We start from the raw sequence: 13,098 nt of genomic DNA on the forward strand, positions 1-13,098 counted from the left end.
GGCATGGGAGCTGGCCGGAGAAGCCTGCGCCGTGGCTACATTTGTCTGTTTCCCGCTGTCGGAAGACTAATGAATACGTGGGTTTAGGGAGCTCTTTTGTTTTGTTTTCTTAAGGTAAATTGCATTGCAGCAATGCTTGTTAAGGTAGTCCACAGATTTCATTGCTCCAAGCTTGAGTCACTAAGAAAGCAGATGCACAGCTACAGGAAAGTTCTTACCTCTGTCAGCGTGTGTGTGCTCATGAAGCAGTTACCATTTATTTATGGTTAAAGACATGCAATAAAGATCTAGAACTTTGAGTTAGAAGTTGGCAGCTGAGGGCAGGAAAAGGAAGTAGAGGCAGATAAGGACCCCCTCCCCCCCGGAAGTGGGAAAGTGACTAATGATGAGTAAGCACAGGCAGCTTGAATATCCTGCCTGACGTAACCTGCCTTGTAAGCCATGACATCAGTGACCTGAACGCTGGTAGTTTTAGCCCTTGTTATCCAAAGACAGAAAGCTTTGTATGTCAAATAAAGCATTTCACATAACTTGAAGCTCCTTCCCATTTGCAGTTCTATTTTTAGCGATAATGTGATGGCTAGCAATCCTGGCGAAGGAGTAAGAGCATCTTTTGGGTCAGATCATCTTTAGAAAATGTCTCCTCGTGTCCCCTAAAACACATCATGAGTAGTATCCGAAGAAACTCTCCACCTCTCCCTTTTTATCCTTCCCATAAGAAATAACACGTCTTTTGAAATTTTAGGTGATGAAGTCTTAATAATCCAAGATAAATTGGAAGCCATTAAAGCAAGGTACAAAGACATCACCAGGTTGAGTGCCAACGTAGCAAAGACTCTGGAACACGCTCTACAGCTCGCCGAACAGCTGCAGTCCATGCACAAGGAGCTTTGCAACTGGCTGGACAGGGTGGAGGTGGAGTTGCTCTCCTACGAGACCCAGGTTGTCAAAGGAGAAGCCGCAAGCCAGGTCCAAGAGAGACAGAAAGTACGCGTTTGTGCGTCTCTCGCACTTGTTACCTACGAAGGGTGTGTCCGTGAGGGTTCCAATTTGCAGTTGCCTTGGTGGGCGAGGCCTGGTAGAAAACAGGTAGTAAGTTGACTGTTCAGACGAGGAATGTAGTTTACTTTAAGAGTCATGTGACTGAGGGTAAAGTTTCCTGCCCAAGATAAAATAATGAAGAAGGAAAAACAGAAAAAGAAGACAGTCGTTGTTTCAGAGGGGTAATTTGGTTGGAAAAATGTCTCTATCCTAGGGTAGAGCAAGGGAATTTTTTTTTCTGGCAACATCACAAAAGTACAAGTGCCCTTCTGAGCTCTCTAGGCATGTCAGCTGTGGTTCCCATAGCGGCGAGAGGACATGGCCAGGCTGCGCTGGTGACACCAGCATGTCCCCACTGCAGGCCATGCTCCTCTTAGCTGGAACAGCCTCCTCATTCTACTTCTGTCACCTGATCACTTACGTGTTAACTTGCTCGAGCCTGTTTCTTTTCCAAATTGTAACTATTTATTTTCCATCTCAAAGATAAAACCGTTGCCATGTTGACAAATGAACTGTTCTCCAAACCTCTCTGGAAAAATACTTTCGTTTTTGAAAAAAAAAAAAAAAAATAGCTATAAATAACATAAGTTTATTTAGCTCAGCTGGAACTAACCGGGTGAAGCACAGCCTTGTCAGCTAGCGAAGGACCCCCTGAGAGCAGAGGGGAGAGCCTGCCCAAATGTTCACCTATAGCTTTGTATGCCTTCAAGGAACTGAAAAAAGAAGTTAAGAGCAACAAGGCCTTACTGGATTCTCTTAACGAAGTGAGCAGTGCTTTGTTGGAACTGGTACCCTGGAGGGCGAGAGAAGGACTTGAGAAAATGGTAGCTGAAGACAATGAGCGCTACCGACTGGTGAGCGACACCATCACTCAGAAAGTGGAAGAGATTGATGCTGCCATTCTGCGGTCTCAGCAGGTAGGACCAGCGCCCTGTTGTCTAGGCAACAGGTGTTCTCCAGCTGCCCAGGCTCTTTACCTGAACAGACACCTCGACTGCTGTATTTCCATTCTAATTGATGTGCTTCAGAAAATGAACTCGGGGGTTTCAGTAGAATTGGGCTGAGCTACTCTGAGCACTAGGGCACTGCTAATCTGCACGTTGGTAACAGCCACCTGCCCCCATGACATCACAGACAGCACCCTGCCACATGTGGTAAGCCCTGCTTTCCAAACAGAATGCTCTCCGTGTCTACATATGTGCATGTCGCTCATACTAGTGTTCTGCTAGACTACGCCTGGCATCTCTGTGAGTAAATAGTTTGATATGTGTAGGTCATTATCTACCATTCATTGGCATGCTGCTGCTATAGCAGTGAAAATGTCTTTGTTTTTGAAAGGAAAGAATTTTCTTGGTGATGTAGAGTTTTTTCCAAAGATGACTAAAGGGGGGAAAAATTATAGTTTCTGACCTGTCTGTGGCTCACACAGTCTCTACTGCAAAGTTTTAGAGAATTCTGCTGTTAGCCACAGCCCTGTGGAAAATGGTGGGCAGCGAAGGCAGTCCTGTGACTAGAAATGCATCGTGCATAGTTTAACTTGTATTGAAATCTTTGTTCCCCTCAAGGCGGCATGTTTGGGTTGCAGACTTTGTGCGGAGGTTACATGGTTTTGTAGGGTACCTCCAACGGGAGATGTGTGACTGACCTCTTCAGTCCCACCAGGCAAAGGCAAGAAGCACACACAGCCTGTGGGAGGGAGGCCCCAAAGCTGCTCTTCTGGCCCTGTGCAAACCATAATCTCTAGGTTCTAAAACCTCACGCTCTCGCCTGACTTTAGCACAATGGTTGAGGATCGCAAAGGCCCATGGGAGACCATGGTATTTTCCTGCCTAGGAAACTTCTGTGAGGGGCATTCATGCCTGAGGAATGTGTTTGCCCGCCTGTTCTACAGTTTGCAGGAATTTGTATGCCTCGTTGTTGTAGGAAAGTTGGGTTTATATTTTATTTGTGAGGTTTATAGAGCTATTTTTAAATACTTTTTTCATTAACTGTATTTGAACATCTCAGGGATGGCACCCAAGCCTTCTCTGAGTAACCACACAAATACTCGGTCCTCTGGGAACAGGATGTTCCTGCGCCGTTGTGTTCGGTTAGTTGAGTGATGTGAGACAGACACAGGCTGGGTTGCAGCTCGCATTCACATTGGTTCGCATGCACTGAAGTGCTCAGTCACTAACAACAGATCAGTTACAGTTAAAAAAAAAAAAAAAAAAAAAAAAAAAAAAGTCCACAGGTGTTTTCCCAGAGATTTAAAAAAAAAAAAAAAGTAATCAAGTTAGTGTCTTCCTTGAACCTAAAATATTAAAATGTCCATCCTTAAATAATATTGGCCAGGTATGGTGGCACATTCCTTTAATCCCAACACTCCAGGGGCAGATGGGTCTCTTTCTGGTTTTTATATGGAATTATACTTTGATACCATCGTCCTATATCCATTTTCTATGAGGCAGAAGCAACTGGGAGTGCAGCCAGGGGAGGTGAAAACCCGTGATCCCTTGGGCTCTGAGGCATGTGCTTCATTTTTGTTGGGTAGGGCTGGTCACTCCAGCTCTGCACAGCCTCTCTCCTGTTAGCACAGTGAGGGCAGTCGTGATGGTCTAACACCAAGCCCCACTCCTCGCTCTGTAAGGAAGTCACCGGAACGGAGCGTTTTACTACCTGGTCCAACAAAGTCCGGACTCCACACTGCCCTCCATTTGCACTGTAGGAAGGCACTTCACTGAGCCAGTGGGAATAAAGCGTTGGCCCCTGCTTAACGTCATCCTGAAGGAGACATTAGCATCATTGTCTTAAGGGTGAAATCCTAGGCTCTTCAGGCTGCCTCTCTCGGGATGAGTGGGCGGGGCCACCACTTCCCTCTGTGGCTTTTGATTGGCTTGGAATAGGATTCTCCGTTTTCTGCCTAGCCAGACTGCCCCTTCCCACGCCCTTTTGCTGGAGACAACAGAGTCTCCTGGGGCTGTGTCTGCATCCATTGGTGTGTCTGGGCTGCTGTCTGTTCTGTACCTGAACTCAGGCAGGCGAGGCACAGAGTAGTATCAGAAAGCGTGTCACACTTGGGTGTTGATCCTCAGAACCCAAGGTCCAAGGCACTCCACCCTGACCTTCATATTGCATGTCTGTGTGACATGCCTGTGATTTTTAGTTAGACTTACCTTGGAATGAAGAAACCTCGGGCTGTTCTTTTTTCTCATGCGTGTACATTGTAGACACGTTGTTTAATGTAGAGGCTTTAGAGTAGAGTTAGTTTCCAAATTGCTTTTCAGCCCCACCCTTCTCTTTTCTCACCTAGTTACCCTGCTTTTCCCCCCACTTGCATTTCCAGCTCCTCATGGAAAGTGGGGCATTGAGGCAGCTCTGGGTCAGCCAGGCTGCAGCATCCATTTCCCTTGAATCCGTCCAGCAGAGGCTTTCACACACTTCTCTTTGGCCGTGACAGTGTCCCTCACCCAGCTTCTGATCCCTGCTCAGGTCAGAGTGGCCTTGAGAGTTCATCTGATGTAGAACACTATGAACAATGCTTGCACTCTTCTTCCTCTTCTGTCCTTACACAATGGGATAGAAACAAAAAAATATGGGGAGCAGTCATAATAAACGAAAAAGTAGGATTTTGAAATTATATTGTATTTTACAAGTCTGAGTTTCCCAGTTTCTTGGGAGGAAAGCCACTAAATAGCCAGCAATAGTAACTCTAGATTTTAATCTTCTCTGTTCATTTTGCGCTTTAAAATGTCCTGCTACGCTATGAGTTACTGTTGTGATGATGAGCATTTAAGGATGACCTTGTGTATGTTTAATGCCCTACTGGGGATGTTTACAAGTTGTGCATGAATTGACTATGTTCTTCATAGGCAGATATAGATATTTACACATACATTTACATATAAACATATACAATAAAGAAATGGGAATATTTAATTCTTTTATTATCAAGGAGCCCTGTTCTTTGAAGGCACGGTGCTACCTGTCCATCTGACAACTAAAGTCACAGGGGAAAAATAATCATTTAAAATAGCATCTAATTGTCAACTTCCACATCCGTTAACACTGGGAATCTCAGACACACGAAAAGGAGGCCATGAAGCCAGCCCGTCCTTACTTCCTTACTGTGCCGTCATGGTACAGCACAGCATGAGAGTGTGCGCCCAGAGTCCTTTTCTCTCTATTGCTCGGTTACTCAGGGATTCATTTTAGGACGCCATGAGAAGAGAAACTGAGAGTCCTCAGTTAGGGAAAGGGGGTACTTGGAAGCAACGTAAATGGGTACTTTTTCTGGCACCAGCCACGGGAACTTGCTGACCTAATTATTATCTTTTGTTCAGTTTGACCAAGCAGCAGATGCTGAGCTGTCCTGGATTACTGAAACAGAGAAGAAATTAGCGTCTCTGGATGACATTAGGCTTGAGCAAGACCAGACTTCTGCTCAGCTGCAGGTTCAAAAGGTGAAGAAATACATTTTCAGTTTCTGTCCAAACTATGTGCTGCCAGGCTCCAAGTCTAGAAAATAAAATCACATGGTTTTACTTTCCAAGACCCTGTCAGTAGAATTTGCTATTTTCAGCCACGTGGCCTGTCTGCCTTCACTGAGTCCCACACTTTTCTTTGTATTTTGTCTTTGTCTGGTAAATCACAGGCTTTCACCATGGATATTTTGAGACACAAGGACATTATTGATGAACTTGTTAAATCTGGGCATAAAATCATGACCGCATCCAGCGAAGAGGAGGAGAAGTCAATGAAGGTATCACATCATGGTCTGTATGCCAGACAGCGAGCCTCAAATGAATAGCAGCCACAGAGCACTGAATTCTGGAAGGGCACTTTGTATCTGCTGCTGCTGTTTCACCAACGGAATCATAAAATTTAAACCAGGCATCTATTAAGGTTACAGAATAACCATGGAAACCCATTCCTCAAGGGACCATCTGTATTAATGCATCTGAGCTGTTAAAAGTTTCCTTGATTAACTGGCACACATTGGACATTCAATCAGTATTAGCTGTATTACTGTTAGGATGGTATGTCAGCTTACGTCAGTCACTAGGTATGTCAGCTATGGGTCGTACACTTCTGGACACATTTGTAACTTCCAAGCTGAAACAAAATCCAAAATAGTGTAGATCCTCACTCTGTATGAAGTTACTCTAAGTAACAGGCTTATATAGTTTTAATACCTCTGAAGACTGGTTGAAAACCATCCACAGGTAAAAGTGGGTAGCTCAACACACAGACATCTTGAGGCACCTAAAAAAATGACTGCATGCTAACAGTTCCAGGTGAGTGTACGGCCCAAATAAAGACATGCAAATACCCATGCCTCAGACTACATTGCAGGAAGGCCGCAGATAAAATTACACAGTATCTATAGCACGGCGGCCTACTTTGATTCCCGTGCAAGTAATTGATTTTATTTGTAAAAGATGATCTTCCTTCTTCTTTATATAATAATGTAAATCTCGATAGACTTGTACAAAGCTTACTTTCTAACCCTGAGGAGCACTGGAGAATTCTGCTTATACTTAAGGGCCTTGTGCATAAAAGTGTGAGTGCCCCCATTTAACACGAGCGTGTGCATAGAAACTTCATCTGAGAAGGTTTCTCTCATTTGTTCATCTCACATACGTCCATTGTGTACCCGTTTCGTCATATGTACGGAAGTGGTCAGAGCATCCTGAGAACTACAGCTGCCAGCCAGACAAATATATTTCCTCATCTTGTTTTCTAGAAAAAGCTGGATAAGGTATTGAAGAGCTATGATGCCATCTGCCAGATAAACTCAGAGAGGCACCTGCAGCTGGAGCGGGCACAGTCCCTTGTCAGCCAGTTCTGGGAGACGTACGAGGAACTGTGGCCATGGCTGACAGAAACACAAAGAATCATCTCCCAGCTGCCCGCCCCAGCCCTGGAATATGAAACTCTGAGACGGCAGCAGGAAGAACACAGGGTGAGAGCGAGGAAGAGAGCGAGAGAGCTGCTAACTGGGATAGCGGTCTTTAATGGCACGTTTAAAGTGCTGTTAGACATCATATGGAAACAGACCATTTTAGTAATGCTGAGGTGTATGTGGTCTGCACTCCCTCACCACTGGGTAGCTGTCACATGCTGTGTGCTACAGCCCATCTGGGTAGGAGAAAAAAAAATACCATTTAAAAATGTCAGCTATGTGGGCTTTTGGGGGTGCTTTCAATTATATATGTTGAGTTGCACACCATGTACATATGTTGAATATGTTTGATGTGTCATGTGTAGTGTTCAGAGCCATCTAAAATACTAAAAAGTAGAGTAGAAGTAGACAGACGAACCATCGTACATACAAAGCCATTGAGTTCAGAAACTATGAACAGTGGCATGCATCTGTCAAAACAGCAGAGTCAAGGAAGCTATGGAAAGGAAACGGGCTGAAGTGTCAACAAAGATCGGTGGCTGGGTAGCATCCCCATGTGATGTATGGCTCTTTTGCCTGCGCGTAGTGTGTCTGCACCACATGTACACAGTGCTCGGAATCCAGACGAGGCTGTTATGACAGTTTTGAGCTGCCATGTGGGTGCTGAGTCCTCTGCAGTAGCAGCAAATGCTCTCACCCACGCAATCACCTCCAGCTCCCACCTGTTAACCTCGTTGACTTTGTTGACACACAGGCATGGAAGACAGTCTGTAGCTAAAGTACTTAGAAGAGAGCTTGTAAAAAGCAGTTCAAGGCAATGCTAAATTTTCATGGAGTTTTACGTACATCATTCAGGTAGCAAAAGACCTTAAAATGATGTGGAACTGAATTTAATTTCACTCTAAGGTTTCGTTGCATCAGAAATCCCGGTGGCTGTTCGTTGAATGAAATGGGTTATGGGCATCTCTATTGTAGGTTACTCAGGTAACTGTTTTACAACAATACCTCTCTGGGCAGTGGTGGCGCATGCCTTTAATGCCAGCACTTGGGAGGCCAGAGGCCGGCGGATCGCTTTGAGCTCGAGGCCAGCCTGGTCTACAAAGCAAGTCCAGGATAGTCAAGGCTACACAGACAAATTATGTCTTGAAAGCCCTCCGCCAAAAGGAACAGCTCGTGACAAAAATGGCTCATTAACTAAAATCTTAAAAATTGAATTGACTTCCTCTTTTGCATAATCTGAACTTGCCAACAAGCTTACGGTTCTACATATAAAAGGAAGGACAAAGGCACATTATAGCCATATCTGTAAACCGTTCATGCCAAATGGTTTTTCCTAGCCCCCTAGAATGCCATGTCTTTCCTGAGTCCATATCCCCTGCTTGGGAGGAAGATCTAGCTACAAATGAGAATAGCCTCCAGAGGCTGTGTTATCAAGAGTTACAGACTTTAAGTCACGTAAAGCCCCTGCAGCATGTGAGGCAAAGGCATCTGGTCCCCGCCCCTTGCCCCTGAGAAAGAATCTAAGTAACCCAGGCCGTCTGTCCTCACAGTCACCACCCTCCCGCATCAGCTCCCTGACTGCTGGGATTCCGATTGTATGGCCCCATGTCCAGCTAGAGGCTGTTTGCTCTTACACACAGGCATCCATGTGAGCCCCTGACCAGTGTTCTCTGGACAGAAGGCACACACACTGCTCCTAGGCAAAGTCCTCACCTGCACCGCACGGATGCGATGGCCAGGCAGTTCAAGAAGCCTCAGCCGAGGTCTTGCACTTCCCCTGAGAGCCCTCTGGTATTTGGTTTTCAAGCACACCTTCTGGACTACAAAAGAGCAGCATGTATAACATCCCTGGCTCTTTTTTTCCATGTGATTCCATGACAGCTGATGGGGCCGTTACCACCTCCATTCTGTAAAACAAGGAAATGGTGTGGAAGGAAAATAAGATCTAGACCAAAACGCCCATGACGTAGATGCTACTGTGGCTCTCCTGCTCTTACATGCCGCATGTTAGCTCAGACACACACACACACACACACACACACACACACACACACTTTTATAATAGAATTTGTGTGTAGAAATCTTCTCAGTAGCCTTCAGAACAACTCCACTGCCGCAGGGCACCTGTAGCTTGTCTCTAGACAGCCTTTCCTGGGTGTGAGCCGTCTCAGAAGCCCTTGCTGGAGGAGGGCAAACAGACTGAGGTGCACCTGATGAGGGCCAGGGTCTGCTGATGAGGGGCAAATGGGAGCCCTCCATGCTTCTTAGAGGCTGCCCTGAGAGTCGCTTCCAAGAAAAGGCTCCCTGGGAAGGGTTCCGGAGTGGCCCCATGAAGTGCTCTCCTCAGACCTCCCAGCTCCAGCACCTCAGCCCATTAGTGGAAGCAACTTCGTTTGAATTCCAACTCCACTTGCCAGTGTAAAGACCATGGGTCTCTCCAGCAACATCTTATATGACACATACTTTCTTTGACTATACCTTACGGTAACGCTCAGCATATAGTCGTGTCTTTGATAAATCCTTTACCCTTGAAATTTTAACAGTCTGCAGTAATAAGTAGGGGCAGGAGAGATGGCTTGGTGCTCCAAAGCACTTGCTGCTCCTGGAGAGATCTGGTTCTCAGCACCCACATGGCAGCTCACCATCTTACCTATAACTGCACACACACGTAAATGTAGTAAGATAACTAATAGGAACAAATTGATATGGTGTCTTTATGCCATATATGTGTAGAATAGGTTCTAATATACATCTATAATGTGAGGTAATAGTTGAGAGTATCCATCTGGTAACTGGTTCACACATGTGAATAGAGTGCCCATCACTCACATCACCCTCATACCTCTCCATCTTGAGGCTTTTAAAGTCCTCGTATCTTTCTTCCCCCTAAGGTTCTTCCTGTTCTTGACAGTCCCTCCCCCAGGCATTTCGGCCTATGTTAGGAACATGCAGAAAGGAGCACCCAAGAGCTATAGTTCAGCCGTGGGGTTCAGCGCCTTCTCCGCCGATGACGTGAGGAGGCGCTTGTGAAGATGGGCAGCTCTTGCTGCGGAATGCACTTCTCACTGTTTCCTTTAGCACCGTTGTTGTCTGTGGACCGGACAGTTGCCTGGCCTCCCAGCAGAGCCATGGATGTGTGCCGTGCAGAGGGGAGGGCGTTTGTTCAGCGGCTCTTGCCAGCTGGACGCACTGAGATGTGGTCAGCTGTAATATGGAGGTGTGACTCCCAGGTACTGAGGGGCTGTTTGGTTTTATTACAGCAACTGCGAGAACTGATAGCGGAGCACAAGCCTCACATAGATAAGATGAACAAGACTGGGCCACAGTTGTTGGAGCTGAGCCCAAAGGAGGGCGTTTATATCCGAGAGAAGTATGTGGCCGCCGACACCCTGTACAGTCAAATTAAAGAAGATGTCAAAAAGCGGGCTGTGGTACTGGATGAAGCCATTTCTCAGTCAACTCAGGTAACCCTTCATACTAGGAAAAAAAAAATTAATTTTGCCCCCATAGGCAAGCATACGAAGCCCTTTCCTGGACCCTCTGGTTAAGCTTCATCTTAGATGATGTCACTGGGTTGATTCTCTAAGTACAATGCCTCTTCTCTCAGAGGAGGGGTTTTTTTGCGGCCAACCCTTAGGTTTCTCTGTCTCCTTCAGGGTACAATAAAGAATAATTTGCAGCAATGGTCAGATAACTTGTTTTAGTGTCCACCATAAGTGGGACACAGTATTTGATACTGGGGAGATAAAAGAAACATAATTATTAGTAATAACATTTTTCTAAAAGGAAATCCTGAACAATAAGCCAAATAAAAAAGATAAGCATAGTAAGTAGGAAATAGAGTTTTGGTAAATATCATTTTTCAAAAAGTTGATTTTTTTATTTTTTAATACCTGTAGGTTTTCCATTTCTGAGGTTTGGTTTTCATCATTAGATACTGGGCGCTGGGGTGGCATTTTCTGTAACCCTGAGTGTGTGTTCTAGTTTCCCTTCTGTTGCTGCCGGAGAGAATTCTGACCAAAAGCAACTTTGAGGTGGCATAAGTTTGTGTCATCTTACACTTCCAGGTCACAGTCCCTCGCTGTGGGACAGCAGGGCATGGAGGACCACTGCCTGGTGGCCTGCTCAGAGACCCGTGCTTAGCTAGCTTTCCTCGACAGCCTGCACCATCTGCTCAGCGATGGTGTCACCCACAATAAGCTGGGGTCTTTTGCCTCACTTACCAGTGAAGACAGTCCTCCATAGACATGCCACAGGCCAGTCTGGTCTGGGGAATCCCTTTCTCAGATGACACTCAGCTGTGTCAGTTGACAATTAAAGCTAACTTGCACAGTGTTGGTTCACTCAACTTTGAAGCTAGTACAGAGTTTAAAATGAACAGTGTTTTATGGCACTGTGTAATCACACCTTTATAAATATAAAATTAAGATTATTTCTTTAGCCTGTTTTATGTTTGACCATGAATTAAATATAAACTTTGGATACAACAGTGGACATATTTTTATTTTATTTAACTTTACACTTTTTTTAAATTTGGGAAATAACGTAACTCAGTCCCTTGAACCTACAAATCCACCTATGAATTTTGCACGTACTTATATGACATTTTAGGACTTCCAAATGGCTGTTTTAAATGACTAAGTCAGTTTTGACAGCGAAACGTGTAGCTTACTAAACGTTCTACCTGTAGTTTCACGACAAGATCGACCAGACCCTTGAGAGCCTGGAGCGCATCGCAGAGCGTCTGAGGCAGCCGCCGTCCATCTCGGCCGAGGTCGAGAAGATCAAGGAGCAGGTCGGTGAGAATAAGAGCGTATCTGTGGACATGGAGAAGCTGCAGCCCCTGTACGAGACCCTGAGGCAGAGAGGAGAGGAGATGATCGCCAGGTCTGAGGGCGCCGAGAAAGACATGTCTGCCAAAGGTAGTCATCGTGGAGCGAGGAAGCAGACTCGACTTTCCTTTTTGTTTACTTGTTTGGTTGTCTGGGTTTTTGTTTGTTTGTTTGTTTGTTTTGGTTCAGGGTCTCGCTCTTTGTAGCCCTGGCTGGCCTCAAACTCCTAGAGACCCATCTGCATTCCTAATCCAAAAAGGGATACAATTTTAGTGTCTTACCTAGCACACCTACTCCAACCACCAGAGTGGTAGTGGTGACCACAACTGTAGCCATGTGTGTTAGAGTTGTGATCTGTGAGTCAAGTGGAAGAGTACTGTGTACGCGCGCCTCCTGTGGGATTAGGAGTGGGGACACAAGCATTCCAGAAGCAAACCCTTCCTGTTCTATTCCTGGGACTGAACGAGCAAGTTCATTCTCGGAAAGATAAGACAGTACGTCTAAGGTCAATTACTTACTGTCTTTGGGCTTAGGGCCAGCCTTAGTGAACTTCAAACTTGGTCAACTTGGGTCTACTTTGAGCTCATGAAACTTAAGCATCTACTTTTATTAAAAAAAAAAAAAAAAAAAAAAGTCTTAGGAAAGCCTGTGTGGACCCATGGATTCTGCATTGTGTGGGAGTTGGGCCCAGTGATAACACACAGACTGCAGTTGGTGGAAATCTGGTCCAGTCTCTGTGCTTAGCAAGTTGAGTAACTGTTTGCTGTGTGGGGCTAAAGTTCTGCTTTTGCTTCCATGAGAATAACCGGCATCTTCACTGACACTGTTTTGCTGTGTAGTTGTGCAGGACAAGTTGGACCGAATGGTTTTCATTTGGGGAAACATACACACACTGGTAGAAGAAAGGGAAGCCAAGCTGCTGGATGTTATGGAACTTGCAGAAAAATTCTGGTGTGATCACATGTCACTGGTCGTTACCACTAAAGACACACAGGATTTTATCCGGGACCTGGAAGATCCTGGAATTGATCCCTCAGTGGTAAAACAGCAGCAGGAAGCAGCAGAGGTAAGTAAGGGAGTTCATTACTACTACAAAACAAGCAAGCAAACAAAACGAAACCTAAGTTCAGCATGATAACACCCAATTCTGTGTATGACTGAAAATTTACACTGTACAAATTTGCATTTGGTTCTGAACATGGAACGTGTAGTGAGTGCCAGGATATAATGGACTTACAAATTTCACTAGGAGATTGTCCTTAATATCATTTCTCGGTGTCTATACTATCTGTGCTTGTCTCAGGGCCTCCCAAGTAACCCAAGGGCAGGACGTCCGCCCTT

The 13,098-nt window shown here is 45.4% G+C and overlaps 1 protein-coding gene across 1 annotated transcript in view; it reads left to right on the plus strand.

Annotated features, from left to right (window-relative positions):
• Positions 1 to 13,098, plus strand: part of Dst (dystonin) — a 405,110-nt gene that overhangs the window by 341,474 nt on the left and 50,538 nt on the right. Inside the window, exons 68-75 of the mRNA XM_051153028.1 lie at positions 746 to 987; positions 1,752 to 1,958; positions 5,364 to 5,483; positions 5,675 to 5,782; positions 6,767 to 6,985; positions 10,186 to 10,389; positions 11,616 to 11,847; positions 12,597 to 12,823. Coding sequence (XP_051008985.1) covers positions 746 to 987; positions 1,752 to 1,958; positions 5,364 to 5,483; positions 5,675 to 5,782; positions 6,767 to 6,985; positions 10,186 to 10,389; positions 11,616 to 11,847; positions 12,597 to 12,823 — 1,559 coding nt within the window. The remainder of the gene's footprint in view (positions 1 to 745; positions 988 to 1,751; positions 1,959 to 5,363; positions 5,484 to 5,674; positions 5,783 to 6,766; positions 6,986 to 10,185; positions 10,390 to 11,615; positions 11,848 to 12,596; positions 12,824 to 13,098) is intronic.

Source organism: Acomys russatus, chromosome 11 (assembly GCF_903995435.1).
Source record: "Acomys russatus chromosome 11, mAcoRus1.1, whole genome shotgun sequence".
Classification (NCBI taxonomy): Eukaryota; Metazoa; Chordata; class Mammalia; order Rodentia; family Muridae; genus Acomys; species Acomys russatus.